Genomic DNA, 14,400 nt, shown 5'->3' on the forward strand with positions numbered 1-14,400 from the left:
TGACAGTGACTGCTGTGCTACAGTACCTATCAGGGTTTTATTACCCAGAGACTACCCTGGACTGCATGAAGGACCTTATTAAATGTTATTGTAGTGTGTACAAGCAAGCCTACAAAGGTACCTGTTTTAAGCCTGTTTTAGACTATAATTACCAGCCAGCATCTAACTTTTAAGTAATGACATCCAGTTAGTTGTGAAGAAGACCCTTTTGAGGAAACTTGTCAGATGATGTGAGTTGCCTGTGTTGGCTTTGATGCCTGTGAGCCAATTCTGTGTGTGAGTGAGACTGCCATGACTCTATTTTAGGCCATAAGCAATTGACAGGACAAAAATGTTCCAAAGTTTGTTTTAATCGCTGAAAAAAGGACCAAAAAACAGACATCGTAACAAAACAGCACAGATAATCTAGACTAGAGTGTGATGGTCAATGGTTGGTCTGTCTCGTTACCTCATCATCATTTCCACCATGCACCCATGTTTTCAGGTGTATGATCTGTGATGATCTATTGTGCATTGGAAAGAGAAAGAACCTGAAATGGATAGGCAATCCAGCACAGCTCATCATCATTAGGGGAGACCGGGATTGGTTGTCACACCTTTTACTCTTGTGTGTATTTCTCAGCACCAGTAGATCTTATAAACTCTTTTCAATATTAGGAGAAAGACCAAGGTATTGGCTTCAAATGGAGACTGTTTTCTATCCACATGAATTATTCCAACATCCATCAAACACACTCGTGGGACACCCCACTGGGCACAGACATCAATTCCGAGTCTATTCAACATCATTTCATTGAATGGATTTTGCTTTATTTTACCTTTATAGGCAAGTCAGTTAAGAACAAATTCTTATTTTCAATGACAGCCTAGGAACAGTGGGTTAAGGAGCAGAACGACAACTTTTTACCTTGTCAGCTCAGGGATTTGATCCAGCAACCTTTCGGTTACAGGCCCTAAGCTTTAACCACTAGGCTACCTGTCACACTGAATGATGTGGAAACAATGTTGATTCAACCAGTGTGTGCCCAGTGGGACAGTGCCTGTTTGCTGGTAGCTTATGGCCTTTGTAAAGGAAATTAAGCAATATAGTATTGTCTTAGAAATAGCCTTTTTTTGATCAAACGATATTCTGAATAAAATTCAGCATTTTATGCCGTGAGAATAAAATATGGCATTTTGAGTAAATTTGTGTGTTTGAAAAAAATGTGTGTGTGAGGGAGAGGAAACTACATGAGCTCTTTATAGCACAAGCACAAAAGAGCTTGGGATTTATTATAATTGAGTTGATAGTGACAACCAACCCCATATTCCAAGTAACAACCATCCCCAACCAGCTCCCCAAAGCTAACTAAGATGCTGGCTACCACATGGCTTGACCTTGGAACTCAGAAATATGTTTGAAATATAGTTCTCCCTTTCCTCTTTTCAACAAACATAATTGTTCATGGATACTCCCACAAACATTTACAAAGAAAATACCAATATATATATATATTTTACTTCCACATATGAAAAACATAAATTCCCTTCATCTCAATGTTTTGTCATGATGACATGTATTGATCAGCTGGATGAATTCCTTCAAATAATTCACAAATTTTTACCTTACAAATTACACATTGCCATTTAGATTGGGAGTAATTAGCACAGTGACAACCAACCCGTGAGACAACCAACCCCGTTCTCCCTTACCAACACACACAAAAAAGATAAATGAACTTATATAGAGCAGATCCTGAACAACCTTTCAAATTAACACGCACATACACAAAAACACAATCAAGTTAAAATGATGGAAGGCCTACAGTAAGAAGGCCTGCTGATAAGAGATGCAGACTTTGTCATCACTTCATGTGTCCTTCAGTTCAACTGATTGCTGAGAAGCTTCAAATCACATTTCCCTGCTGTTCCCTAGCAGTACCCCCTCCCTCCTCTAGGCATGACTCTTCCCCCTCTGCTGTATGAACACACTACGCATGCTAAGTCTCTTCTACACATTCCTGCCCAGACCTCCCACAACCTTTTCCCTCTCAGCTGTTCCAGTTGTATCTACCCTTCTTCCTCTGGGCTTCCCTTCCACTTTTTCTGCTGTTCCGGGTGTGGTTTCCCTCCCATGTCAGTCTCTCACTGGCTGTTGCAGACGGTGCCTCCCAATTTGCCCCCGGCAGCGGCCTTCTTGCGCCTCTTGTTGAGCAGAGGGTTGCTGGAAGTGTCCAGGTCTTTGATCTTCACCTGGTCGTAATCCACACGCATGGTGGCCAGAGCACTGGTCATCTCATCCTATAGTACACAGAGCGTAAGGAGTTAGGAGAGAGGGAAATGGAGAAGAAAGAGAAATAACAAGATTCAGAGTGAGGGAGGTTGAATTTCATGATAGATAAATAGGAGATGGTAGATAGACAGAAGATAAAGCTCTGCTCTGAATATACAGCATAATAAAGAGGAGGGAATAAGCCCTCTGTTAATAAACATGTTCTCAAACGAGACTGTGATGTCTGCCTCCACTTGTGGAAGGTCAACCACTCCAGGGTCAACTCCAAAGTTTGGGAGCATTTCACATGAATTCCACAAAAGGAATGAAATTCCACTCATATTTTGAGATATCTACATGGGAAAACCATGTGTAATGTTCATAATATCAACCGTATTTCAAATGTTGTCTGGATGTAAACTCAATGGCGCCGGAGGGGATGGCTGCCATTTTATGGGCTCCTAACCAACTGTGCTATTTTGTGTTTTTTCGCATTGTTTGTAACTTATTTTGTACTTAATGTTGCCTCTACCGTCTCTTATGACCAAAGAGAGCTTCTGGATATCAGAACAGTGATTACTCACCTCGAACTGGACTAATATTTTTTTCTTTAATGAGTCTGACGCAAAGGATATACTGCTTCTCTGAGACTAGGTCCAATCCCCGCCATTCATGTGAAGAAAATACAGAAATACAGGGGGTGGCAATCGGGGTGCCTTGAGAGAATTAGTCTGCGAGTGGGTAACCCGCCTCTACCATTCGTTCTACAGGCAATCACTGGAGAGTAAACTGGATGATCTCCGTTTTGAGACTATCGTACCAACAGGACATTAAAAACTGTAATATCTTATGTTTCACAGATTCTTGGCTGAACGACGACATAGATAATATACAGCTGGCTGGGTTTTCTGTGCATCGGCAGGACAGAACAGCTACGTCTGGTAAGGTGAGGGGTGGGGGTGTGTGTCTATTTGTCAATACCCATTAACCTTTTGTGACTAGGGGGCAGTATTTTCATTTTTGGATAAAAAACGTTCCCGTTTTAAACGGGATATTTTGTCACGACAAGATGCTCGACTATGCATATAATTGACAGCTTTGGATAGAGAACACTCTGACGTTTCCAAAAAAGGAAAAATATTGTCTGTGAGTGCAACAGAACTGATGTTACAGGCGAAACCCAGATAAAAATCCAATCAGGAAGTGCCGCATTTTTTGAAAGCACTTCATGCCAATGACTCCTTATATGGCTGTGAATGGGCTACGAATGAGCTTACACTTTCTACGTATTCCCCAAGGTGTCTACAGCATTGTGCCGTCTTTACGCATTTATGTTGAAGAATAGCCGTAAGGGACCACATTGAGCAAGTGGTCACATGATGGCTCCCGCAAAAAAATCTTGCGTAAAGTACTGAGGTAGCCATTATTCCAATCGCTTCTAATGAGAAACCAATTGTCCCGACGGATATATTATCGAATAGATATGTGAAAAACACCTTGAGGATTGATTCTAAACAACGTTTGCCATGTTTCTGTCGATATTATGGAGTTAATTTGGAAAAAAGTTTGGCGTTGTAGTGACCGTTTTCCGGTCGATTTCTCAGCCAAACGTGAAGAACAAACGGGAGCTATTTCGCCTACAAAAATAATATTTTTGGAAAAAAGGAACATTTGCTATCTAACTGGGAGTCTCCTGAGTGAAAACATCCAAAATTCTTCAAAGGTAAATTATTTCATTTGATTGCTTTTCTTATTTTTGTGAAAATGTTGCCTGCTGCTAGCAGAGCCTAGCATAGCATTATGCCATGATAAACTTACTGCTTGTCTAGCGTTGGCTGTAAAGCATATTTTGAAAATCTGAGATGACAGTGTGATTAACAAAAGGCTAAGCTGTGTCAATATATTTCATTTGTGATTTTCATGAATAGGAAGATTTTATGTCCGCTGCGTTATGCTAATTAGTTTGAGGCGATGATTACGCTCCCGGATCCGGGTTTGAGAGTCGCAAGAGGTTTTTAAGGAAGTCTCGAGATATTGCTTGCCTGAGGTAGAGTACCTCATGATAAGCTGTAGACAACACTATCTACCGAGAGTTTTCATTTATACTTTTCGTAGCAGTCTATTTACCACCACAAACCGATACTGGCACTAAGACCGCACTCAATGAGCTGTATAAGGCCATAAGCAAACAAGAAAATGTGTCGATGCAACAACCTCTACCTCAACGTGAACAAGACAAAGGACCTGATTGTGGACTATAGAAAAGGAGGGCCGAACACGCCTCCATTCACATTGACGGGGCTTTAGTGTCGTGGCACCACAGCCATGACACTACAGACTCCAGTCACCCAACTCTCTGCTAACGCACGGCAAGCAGTACCGGAGCACCAAGTCTAGGTCCAAAAGGTTCCTTAACAGCTTCTACCCCAAGACATAAGACTCCGGCCACCCGGACTATTTACATTGACACCCCCCCCTTTTGTTTTTACACTGCTGCTACTCGCTGTTTATTATCTATGCATAGTCACTTTACCCCTACCTACATGCACAAATTACCTTGACTAACCTGTACCCCCGCACATTGACTAGGTACCGGAAGCCCTGTATATAGCCTCGTTATTGTTATTTTATTTTTAACATTTTATTTTATTTTTTACTTTAGTTTAGTAAATATTTTCTTAACTCTATTTCTTGAACTGCATAGCTGGTTAACGGCTTGTAAGCATTTCACGGTAAGGCCCTACACCTGTTGTTATTTCGGCACGTGACAAATACAATTGGATTTGATTTGATTCTGCTGATCCTGGGAAGAGATGTAAGTCCCTGGATGGCCAGAAGGTGTCAGTGCTGGTCTGATTCTGACCTTCACGTCATCCCACATCTCTCTGTCCTCAGTCAGGACCCGTGTGGTGTGGAGCGGTGTGGAGGGAACAACCATGGACTGCTGCAATGACAGAACACAGACACACCATCAGGCATGATGTTACAGACTGACATACATGAACTGATGCACGCTTTCACACACAAGCGTGCACACACTCACATTGATCCAGGGGTGGTTCGTAAACTGTGTGATGGTCATTCTCTCGTTGGGGTCTGTCTTCAGCAGCTGATTGATCAACTGTTTGGCTGAAAGAGGAAAAGCAATAAGAGGAAAGGGGTCAACATTCAATGAAAGACACACGTGTGCATGCTTACCTATGCGTCAACAATCAACTCCTTTGTTTTGCTGACATTGTGGGAGAGGCTGTGGTCCTGGCACCACAATGCCAGTTCATTTACCTTATCCCTATAGGCTGACTAGTCGTTGTTGGTTATCAGGCAAACAACCGTGGTGTCGTCAGCAAACCTGTTGATGGAGTTGGTGTCATGCAAAGCCACGCAGTCATGGCTGAACAGGCAGTACAGCAGAGAGTTGAGGACACACCCCTGGGGGGGCCCTGCGTTAACAGTCAGTGTGGAGGAGGTGTTGTTGTCAATCCTCACAGCCTGTGGTCTGCTCGTCAGGAAGTGCAGGATCCAGTTGCAGAGGGCGGTGTCCAGACCCAGGGCTCTGAGTTTGGAAGGAACAATAGTGTTGAATGCTTAACTGTAGTCAATGAACAGCGTTCTCACATAGGTGTTTGTCTTGTCCAGATGTGTTACGGATGTGTCAATAGCGATGGAAATGGCATCTTCTGTGGATCTATTGGAGCGGTAGGCAAATTGGACTGAGTCCAGTGTTCCTGGCCTTGATGTGGGCCATGACCAGCCTCTCAAAGCCCTTCATGATGACCGGGGTGAGTGCGATGGGGCGATAGTAATTTGGTCATGTCACCTTGTTTGGGGACTACAGATTGGGACAGGGACAGGTTGAAAATGTCAGAGAAGATGCCTGCCGGTCAGCACACACTCTGAGGCCAGGGATCCCATATGGCCTGGCGGATTTGTGAGTATTCACTCTTTTGAGAGTTCTCATGTCAGCCTCGTAGAGCGAAAGCACCTGGTCTTCCAGAGCAGTAAGAGTCTTCCTGGGCAGCTCCGGATTGTCTGACTCGAAGCGAGCATAGAATGTGTTAAGCTCGTCTGGGAGGGTGGGCACCACACAGTTGGATTTGCCTTTGTAGTTCGTGATTGTCATCAATTTAAGTTCGAGTCTGTATTATCTTTTGCATCCCTAATGGATTTGCGGAGCTCGTACCTGCTTGCCTTGTAAGCGTCGCGCGCCACCGAGTCATTGAGGTTCATCCAGGGTTTTTGGTTGTGGTATGTCCGGATTGCTATTATGGGTACAACATCATCAACACATTTTCTAATGAAGTCTGTGACTGACAATGTATATTCCTCAGTGTGGACAGATGAGTCCTGGGTGGATGAATATTTGAACATATGGTATCAGTATTCTCAAAACAGTCCTGTAGCATTGAGTCTGCCTCCTCGAGTGGTCGTCACTAGTTATCACAGCCACAAAGTCAGAAGACCCGCCTACTTGACCAATCAGATGAGGGAGTGTGATAACATTTATACACACCATATACACACACTCACACAATACATTTACACTCCCACACAAAAACCACACACATTCACATACATTACATGTGTACACACGCAAGCACACACACACCCATACACACTTTTACACAAATAATTTCCTGCTGCTTCTCTGTTCCTTATTTTCCTCTTATTATTGTCTATCCTGATGCCTAGATACTTTACCCTGCCTTCATGTACATATTTACCTAAAATTCCTCGTATTTCTGTACATTGATATGGTACTGGTACTCCCTGTATATAGCTCCACACTGATATGGTACTGGCACTCCCTGTATATAGCTCCACATTGATCTGGTACTGGTAATCCCTGTATATAGCTCCACATTGATCTGGTACTGGTACTCCCTGTATATAGTTCCACATTGATCTGGTACTGGTACTCCCTGTATATAGCTCCACATTGATCTGGTACTGGTACTCCCTGTATATAGCTCCACATTGATCTGGTACTGGTACTTCCTGTATATAGCTCCACATTGATCTGGTACTGGTACTCCCTGTATACAGCTTCACATTGATCTGGTACTGGTACTCCCTGTATATAGCTCCACATTGATCTGGTACTGGTACTCCCTGAAAATAGCTCCACTTTGATCTGGTACTGGTACTCCCTGTATATAGCTCCACATTGATCTGATACTGGTACAACCTGTATATAGCTCCACATTGATCTGGTACTGGTACTCCTGTATATAGTTCCACATTGATCTAGTACTCCCTGTATATAGCTCCACAGTGATCTGGTACTGGTACTCCCTGTATATAGCTCCACAGTGATCTGGTACTGGTACTCCCTGTATATAGCTCCACTTGATCTGGTACTGGTACTCCCTGTATATAGCTCCACATTGATCTGGTACTAGTAGAACCTGTATATAGCTCCACATTGATCTGGTACTGGTACAACCTGTATATAGCTCCACATTGATCTGGTACTGGTACTCCCTGTATATAGCTCCACACTGATCTGGTACTGGTACTCCCTGTATATAGCTCCACACTGATCTGGTACTCCCTGTATATAGCTCCACACTGATCTGGTACTGGTACTCCCTGTATATAGCTCCACACTGATCTGGTACTCCCTGTATATAGCTCCACACTGATCTGGTACAATCTGTATATAGCTCCACATTGATCTGGTACCAAACATAACGATGGTCATTATGGCCAAACAGTTCTATTTTTGTTTCATCAGACCAGAGGACATTTCTCCAAAAAGTATGATCTTTGTCCCCTTGTGCAGTTGCAAACCGTAGTCCTTGCTGAGCGGCCTTTCAGGTTATGTCGATATAGGACTCATTTTAGTGTGGATATAGATACTTTTGTACCTGTTTCCTCTAGCATCTTCACAAGGTCCTTTGCTGTTCTTCTGGGATTGATTTGCACTTCTCGCACCAAAGTATGTTCATCTCTATGAGACAGAACGCGTCATACCTGAGCGGTTTGACGCGAGTAGGATGCCCTACCAGTGTGACTTCTGAGATTCAGTCAAATTATTCCTGGAATTTAAGAGCTGCTATTCTGTGTTTTTGTGCCTTGTGTATGTCTGTGTGTGCTTTTGCATGAGTGTTGTGCTGTGAAACTGACTATTTAGAAGTTTGCTTATGTTTTCTAGAGTAAAAGGTCCCTGGGACTGAAGTCATTGGAGGAATGCAACGCTGTACTAACTAAACAAAAGCCAGGGTAACCCGACCCAGTCTCACCTTCCTCTGACACTTCAGCCCACTCAGGTTTTGGGAACTCGTACTGGCCCAGCCTGATTCTCCGCTTCATCCCTGGAGAGATGGCTTGGCCTGTGTTAGAATAGAATGGAGGGAACCCACACAGCCTGCAGAGGAGACAATTGCGTAGAGGTTGATAGTTATTAAGTTGCACTGACTTAACCCTAACCCTTGATTATATACTATGTACAGTGGGGAGAACAAGTATTTGATACACTGCTGATTTTGCAGGTTTTCCTACTTACAAAGCATGTAGAGGTCTGTCATTTTTATCATAGGTACACTTCAACTGTGAGAGACGGAATCTAAAACCAAAATCCAGAAAATCACATTGTATGATTTTTAAGTAATTAATTTGCATTTTATTGCATGACATAAGTATTTGATCACCTACCAACCAGTAAGAATTCCGGCTCTCACAGACCTGTTAGTTGTTCTTTAAGAAGCCCTCCTGTTCTCCACTCATTACCTGTATTAACTGCACTTGTTTGAACTCGTTACCTGTATAAAAGACACCTGTCCACACACTCAATCAAACAGACTCCAACCTCTCCACAATGGCCAAGACCAGAGATCTGTGTAAGGACATCAGGGATAAAATTGTAGACATGCACAAGACTGGGATGGGCTACAGGACAATAGGCAAGCAGCTTGGTGAGAAGGCAACAACTGTTGGTGCAATTATTAGAAAATGGAAGAAGTTCAAGATGACGGTCAATCACCCTAGGTCTGGGGCTCCATGCAAGATCTCACCTCGTGGGGCATCAATGATCATGGGGAAGGTGAGGGATCAGCCCAGAACTACACGGCAGGACCTGGTCAATGACTTGAAGAGAGCTGGGACCACAGTCTCAAAGAAAACCATTAGTAACACAATACGTCGTCATGGATGAACCTGCAGCGCACGCAAGGTCCCCCTGCTCAAGCCAGTGCATGTCCAGGCCTGTCTGAAGTTTGCCAATGACCATCTGGATGATCCAGAGGAGGAATGGGAGAAGGTCATGTGGTCTGATGAGACAAAAATAGAGCTTTTTGGTCTAAACTCCACTCGCCGTGTTTGGAGGAAGAAGAAGGATGAGTACAACCCCAAGAACACCATCCCAACCGTGAAGCATGGAGGTGGAAACATCATTCTTTGGGGATGCCTTTCTGCAAAGGGGACAGGAGAGACTGCACCGTATTATGGGGAGGATGGATGGGGCCATGTATCGAGAGATCTTGACCAACAATCCCTTCCCTCAGTAAGAGCATTGAAGATGGGTTGTGGCTGGGTCTTCCAGCATGACAACGACCCGAAACACACAGCCAGGGCAACTAAGGAGTGGCTCCGTAAGAAGCATCTCAAGGTCCTGGAGTGGCCTAGCCAGTCTCCAGACCTGAACCCAATAGAAAATCTTTGGAGGGAGCTGAAAGTCCGTATTGCCCAGCGACAGCCCCAAAACCTGAAGGATCTGGAGAAGGTCTGTATGGGGGAGTGGGCCAAAATCCCTGCTGCAGTGTGTGCAAACCTGGTCAAGAACTACAGGAAACGTATGATCTCTGTAATTGCAAACAAAGGTTTCTGTACCAAATATTAAGTGCTGCTTTTCTGATGTATCAAATACTTATGTCATGCAATAAAATGCAAATTAATTACTTAAAAATCATACAATGTGATTATCTGGATTTTGGTTTTAGATTCCATCTCTCACAGTTGAAGTGTACCTATGATAAAAATTACAGACCTCTACATGCTTTGTAAGTAGGAAAACCTGCAAAATCGGCAGTGTACCAAATACTTGTTCTCCCCACTGTATGCACTGTATATGCACACACAGGAAATCTAACACACACAAGTTATGCTCTTCTATCATCGTAGGGACCTAACCCTACCCTTACCCCAACCTTAACCCAAACCTTAAACCTAAATCCTAACCCCTTACCCTAATTGTAACCCTAACCCTAACCCCTAAGCTTAAAATAGCCTTTGTCCTCATGTGGACGTGGGAAATGTCCCCACGAGGGAGAATTTATCTTGTTTTACTATTCGTGTGGGGACTTTAGGTCCCCACCAGGATGAAGAACCAACCAACCAACCACACACACGCACACAGTACTCACAGGATGTACATGATGACACCCAGAGACCACATGTCACACGACTTGTCATATTTCTCCGGGCCCAAAACCTCAGGGGCTTATCAACATGGAAACACACACAAATTGAGACAGACAGAAAATACAATTACATGATGGAAACCACTTAAGTCCAAAGTATGCATAATATAGTGTAATAAATCTGATTGTCACACATATTCCTATTCCTACAGTAGTATAGTAACTTACCCACGTAGTAAGGGGTGTAGCAGGGGGTCTGCAGGAGGTTGTGCGTGGTCTCCTTAGCGAAGCCAAAGTCTGTCAGTTTGAGAGTACCATTGCGCTCCTGATGGGTGTACAGCAGGTTCTCAGGCTAAGGGAGAGGTAGTGAAATGTATCCATCATTAAACATGTCACTGTTTATACATAGTATTAATAAATGCATGCCAACTAAGGTTTGTCACTATCTGTTGCTCTTATCTTGATCTGTGTGTGAGTGACATTGCTCACCTTGATGTCTCTGTGTGCGATGTTCATGTTGTGGAGGAACTCGATGGCCGTGCCAATATCCCGCATGATCTCTGAGCCCTCTAGAAGAGGAGAGCAGAGAGACACAGTCTCAGGACAACACTGTATGTAACATTAAACATACAGTGTGTAACCCCCTGTAAAGACTGTGTTCAGTTTATTATGTGTGCCATGCTCACGTCCGTACTTTGGACCTGCCTGTGCCCACGTACAGAACTGTCTGCGTCCACGTACGGTGTGGCACAGGCGCCAAGTATATTGGCCGGGTACACGCAGCTTGGGCTGAGGTGATCTTGGGAAACAATGATAGAGTTCGCTAAGAGTGTTGAGACACCAACGTTTATTGTTCAATGAACTTTTTGTTTAATAGTCTGGAACAATATGAGTGTAGCCAGCTACTTTTCACTCGCTATTCTCTTAACATTTTGTGGTTCATCAGATTCGCCATCATGCTCGAGGGACAGACAAACGAACTGCTGGATAGCCAAGCTAGTCAATACAGCAAAGATTTTTATAACTAACCCAAGATAGACCACAGCCTGTCATTTCCAATGGGAGAAAATCATAGTTGGCAAAACAAGCAAGGAGGTGGGCAGAGCCAAGCACCAGCAAGATCCTATTGGCCCGTTCTAGCATGTATTTGTACATTTCCGTTAGGGAACGCCTACTCCGTGAAGTGCGCTTGCGCAGTAACTCAATTTGCCCTTGCACTCCTTAACACAATTTTTTGAAACCTTGGCAAAGGGTAAAGTCTACAAAACTTAGTCCACTCTTTTCATGACAGATTCTAGTTTTGGGAACAGAAAACGTTATTGAGATCAAGTGTTTAATCGATGACAAATTTAGCAGAATGTCGGCCAAAATTAATCTTACTTCTTCCAATGCTGGTCACTGGGTTTCCTCTCATCATCTTATTTGGTGGTGAGTGGAAATGCCAACCGGAAGAACAGATTATTTCAAAATCGCACACAGAAGAAGTTATAAGGAAAATGTATTTGCTAATGGCAGCCTTCAGTACCCCGGTCTGCCTTTAACTTGAGTTACTCAATGAGAGGGGGCAACACCGAGCCGACCTGCAATGTCACTTCCTGGAGTAGCACAAACTGTTCATGTTATGTCTCCATAAGATACCATCTTAACCGACTTAAATTTTGCTTCAATGCGCTATTGAATCTTCACATAGGAATGAATGGTGTCACGTGATCGATGGCTTTAGTCATTGGGATGGTAACATTTGTGTTTTAACGCCTCCGTGTCCAAGGACAAGGACCAAACTTTTTAATGTTATTTTCGGGGTGTCCCAAGCTTTTTATTGTTTGTAAAACTCTAGCTTAGAGCTCTCAAGTGTTTTAACTTTACTATCTGCTGGCTATTAGGTACAGTATCTATACAGGTACCAGTTTCAAACTAGCTTCAGCTTTCTAGGGTTCAAGGTTGGGAAAGTAGTTAGCTACTGTACGTTTCCCATGGCTTTACTTGTCTACAGGGTTTGATTCATATTTGATATACGGATGTACAATTGCAATACTGTAGATTTTTTTATTATTCAAATCCTTTTCTCATTTTGAGGTTTTAATTAAATTCCTGTTTAAAATTAGTATCAGGGTTTTATAGGTCCAGTATTAGTCTGTGGTCATCTGGTAGTTCATTGTGTCCTTTGTGGTAATTTCTATGTCCTTACATTTGTACCTTTTTACATTCTAATCCATTTTTGACAAATATCTTTAGATTTAATCAATTCTACTAACGTCATTGTGTTGCCATTGTGTGGGTGTATCATATACACTACCGGTCAAAAGTTGTGGAACACCTACTCGACGAGACAGCCTATAGTGTCAGTGTCTCCTGACCCCTCCTGTCTCAGCCTCCAGTATTTATGCTGCAGTAGTTTGTGTCGGGGGGCTGGGGTCAGTTTGTTATATCTGGAGTACTTCTCCTGTCCTATTTGGTGTCCTGTGTGAATCTAAGTGTGTGTTCTCTAATTCTCCCCTCTCTTTCTTTCTCTCTCTCGGAGGACCTGAGCCCTAGGACCATGCCCCAGGACTACCTGACATGATGACTCCTTGCTGTCCCCAGTCCACCTGGCCGTGCTGCTGCTCCAGTTTCAACTGACCTGAGCCCTAGGACCATGCCCCAGGACTACCTGACATGATGACTCCTTGCTGTCCCCAGTCCACCTGACCGTGCTGCTGCTCCAGTTTCAACTGTTCTGCCTTATTATTATTTGACCATGCTGGTCATTTATGAACATTTGAACATCTTGGCCATGTTCTGTTATAATCTCCACCCGGCACAGCCAGAAGAGGACTGGCCACCCCACATAGCCTGGTTCCTCTCTAGGTTTCTTCCTAGGTTTTGGCCTTTCTAGGGAGTTTTTCCTAGCCACCGTGCTTCTACACCTGCATTGCTTGCTGTTTGGGGTTTTAGGCTGGGTTTCTGTACAGCACTTTGAGATATCAGCTGATGTACGAAGAGCTATATAAATACATTTGATTTGATTTGATATAGGGAGGAGGTCAGAGACCTGGCCTGGGTGGTGCCACAATAACAACCTATCCCTCAACATAACCAAGACTAAGGAGATGAATGTGGTCTACAGAAAAAGGAGGACCGAGCACGCCCCCAATCTCATCGACGGGGCTGTAGTGGAGCAGGTTGAGAGCTTCAAGTTCCTTGGTGTCCACATTAACAACAAACTAGAATGGTTCAAACACACCAAGACAGTCATGAAGAGGGCACGACAAAGCCTATTCCCCCTCAGGAAACTAAAAAGATTTGGCATGGGTCCTGAGATCCTCAAAAGGTTCTACAGCTGCAACATCGAGAGCACTGCCTGGTACGGCAATTGCTCGGCCTCTGACCGCAAGGCACTATATAGGGTAGTGCGTACGGCCCAGTACTTCACTGGGGCTTAGCTTCCTGCCATCCAGGACCTCTACACCAGGCGGTGTCAGAGGAAGGCCCTAAAAATTGTCAAAGACCCCAGTCACCCCTGTCACCCCTCTTTTACGCTGCTTAAGAAGACACACCTGTTGATTGAAATGCATTCCAGGTGACTACCTCATGAAGCTGGTTGAGAGAATGCCAAGAGTGTGCAAAGCTGTCATCAAGGCAAAGGGTGGCTATTTAAAGAATCTCAAATATAAAATATATTTTGATTTGTTTAACACTTTTTTGGTTACTACATGATTCTATATGTGTTATTTCAAAGTTTTGAAAGTTTTCCAACAATTGTTTACAGACAGATTATTTCACTTATAATTCACTGTACCACAAATCCAGTGG

The 14,400-nt window shown here is 43.6% G+C and overlaps 1 protein-coding gene across 1 annotated transcript in view; it reads right to left on the reverse strand.

Annotated features, from left to right (window-relative positions):
* Positions 1–334: 334 nt before the first annotated feature.
* Positions 335–14,400, reverse strand: part of LOC139371239 (MAP kinase-activated protein kinase 3-like) — a 36,333-nt gene continuing 22,267 nt past the window's right edge. The window contains exons 4-10 of the mRNA XM_071111457.1: positions 11,098–11,177; positions 10,837–10,960; positions 10,612–10,687; positions 8,494–8,618; positions 5,295–5,380; positions 5,115–5,195; positions 335–2,280 (exon numbers count right to left, since the gene is read on the reverse strand). Of these exons, the coding sequence (XP_070967558.1) occupies positions 2,125–2,280; positions 5,115–5,195; positions 5,295–5,380; positions 8,494–8,618; positions 10,612–10,687; positions 10,837–10,960; positions 11,098–11,177 (728 nt within the window). The 3' untranslated portion in view covers positions 335–2,124. The remainder of the gene's footprint in view (positions 2,281–5,114; positions 5,196–5,294; positions 5,381–8,493; positions 8,619–10,611; positions 10,688–10,836; positions 10,961–11,097; positions 11,178–14,400) is intronic.

This window comes from Oncorhynchus clarkii, chromosome 17 (assembly GCF_045791955.1).
Source record: "Oncorhynchus clarkii lewisi isolate Uvic-CL-2024 chromosome 17, UVic_Ocla_1.0, whole genome shotgun sequence".
In the NCBI taxonomy this organism is placed as follows: domain Eukaryota; kingdom Metazoa; phylum Chordata; class Actinopteri; order Salmoniformes; family Salmonidae; genus Oncorhynchus; species Oncorhynchus clarkii.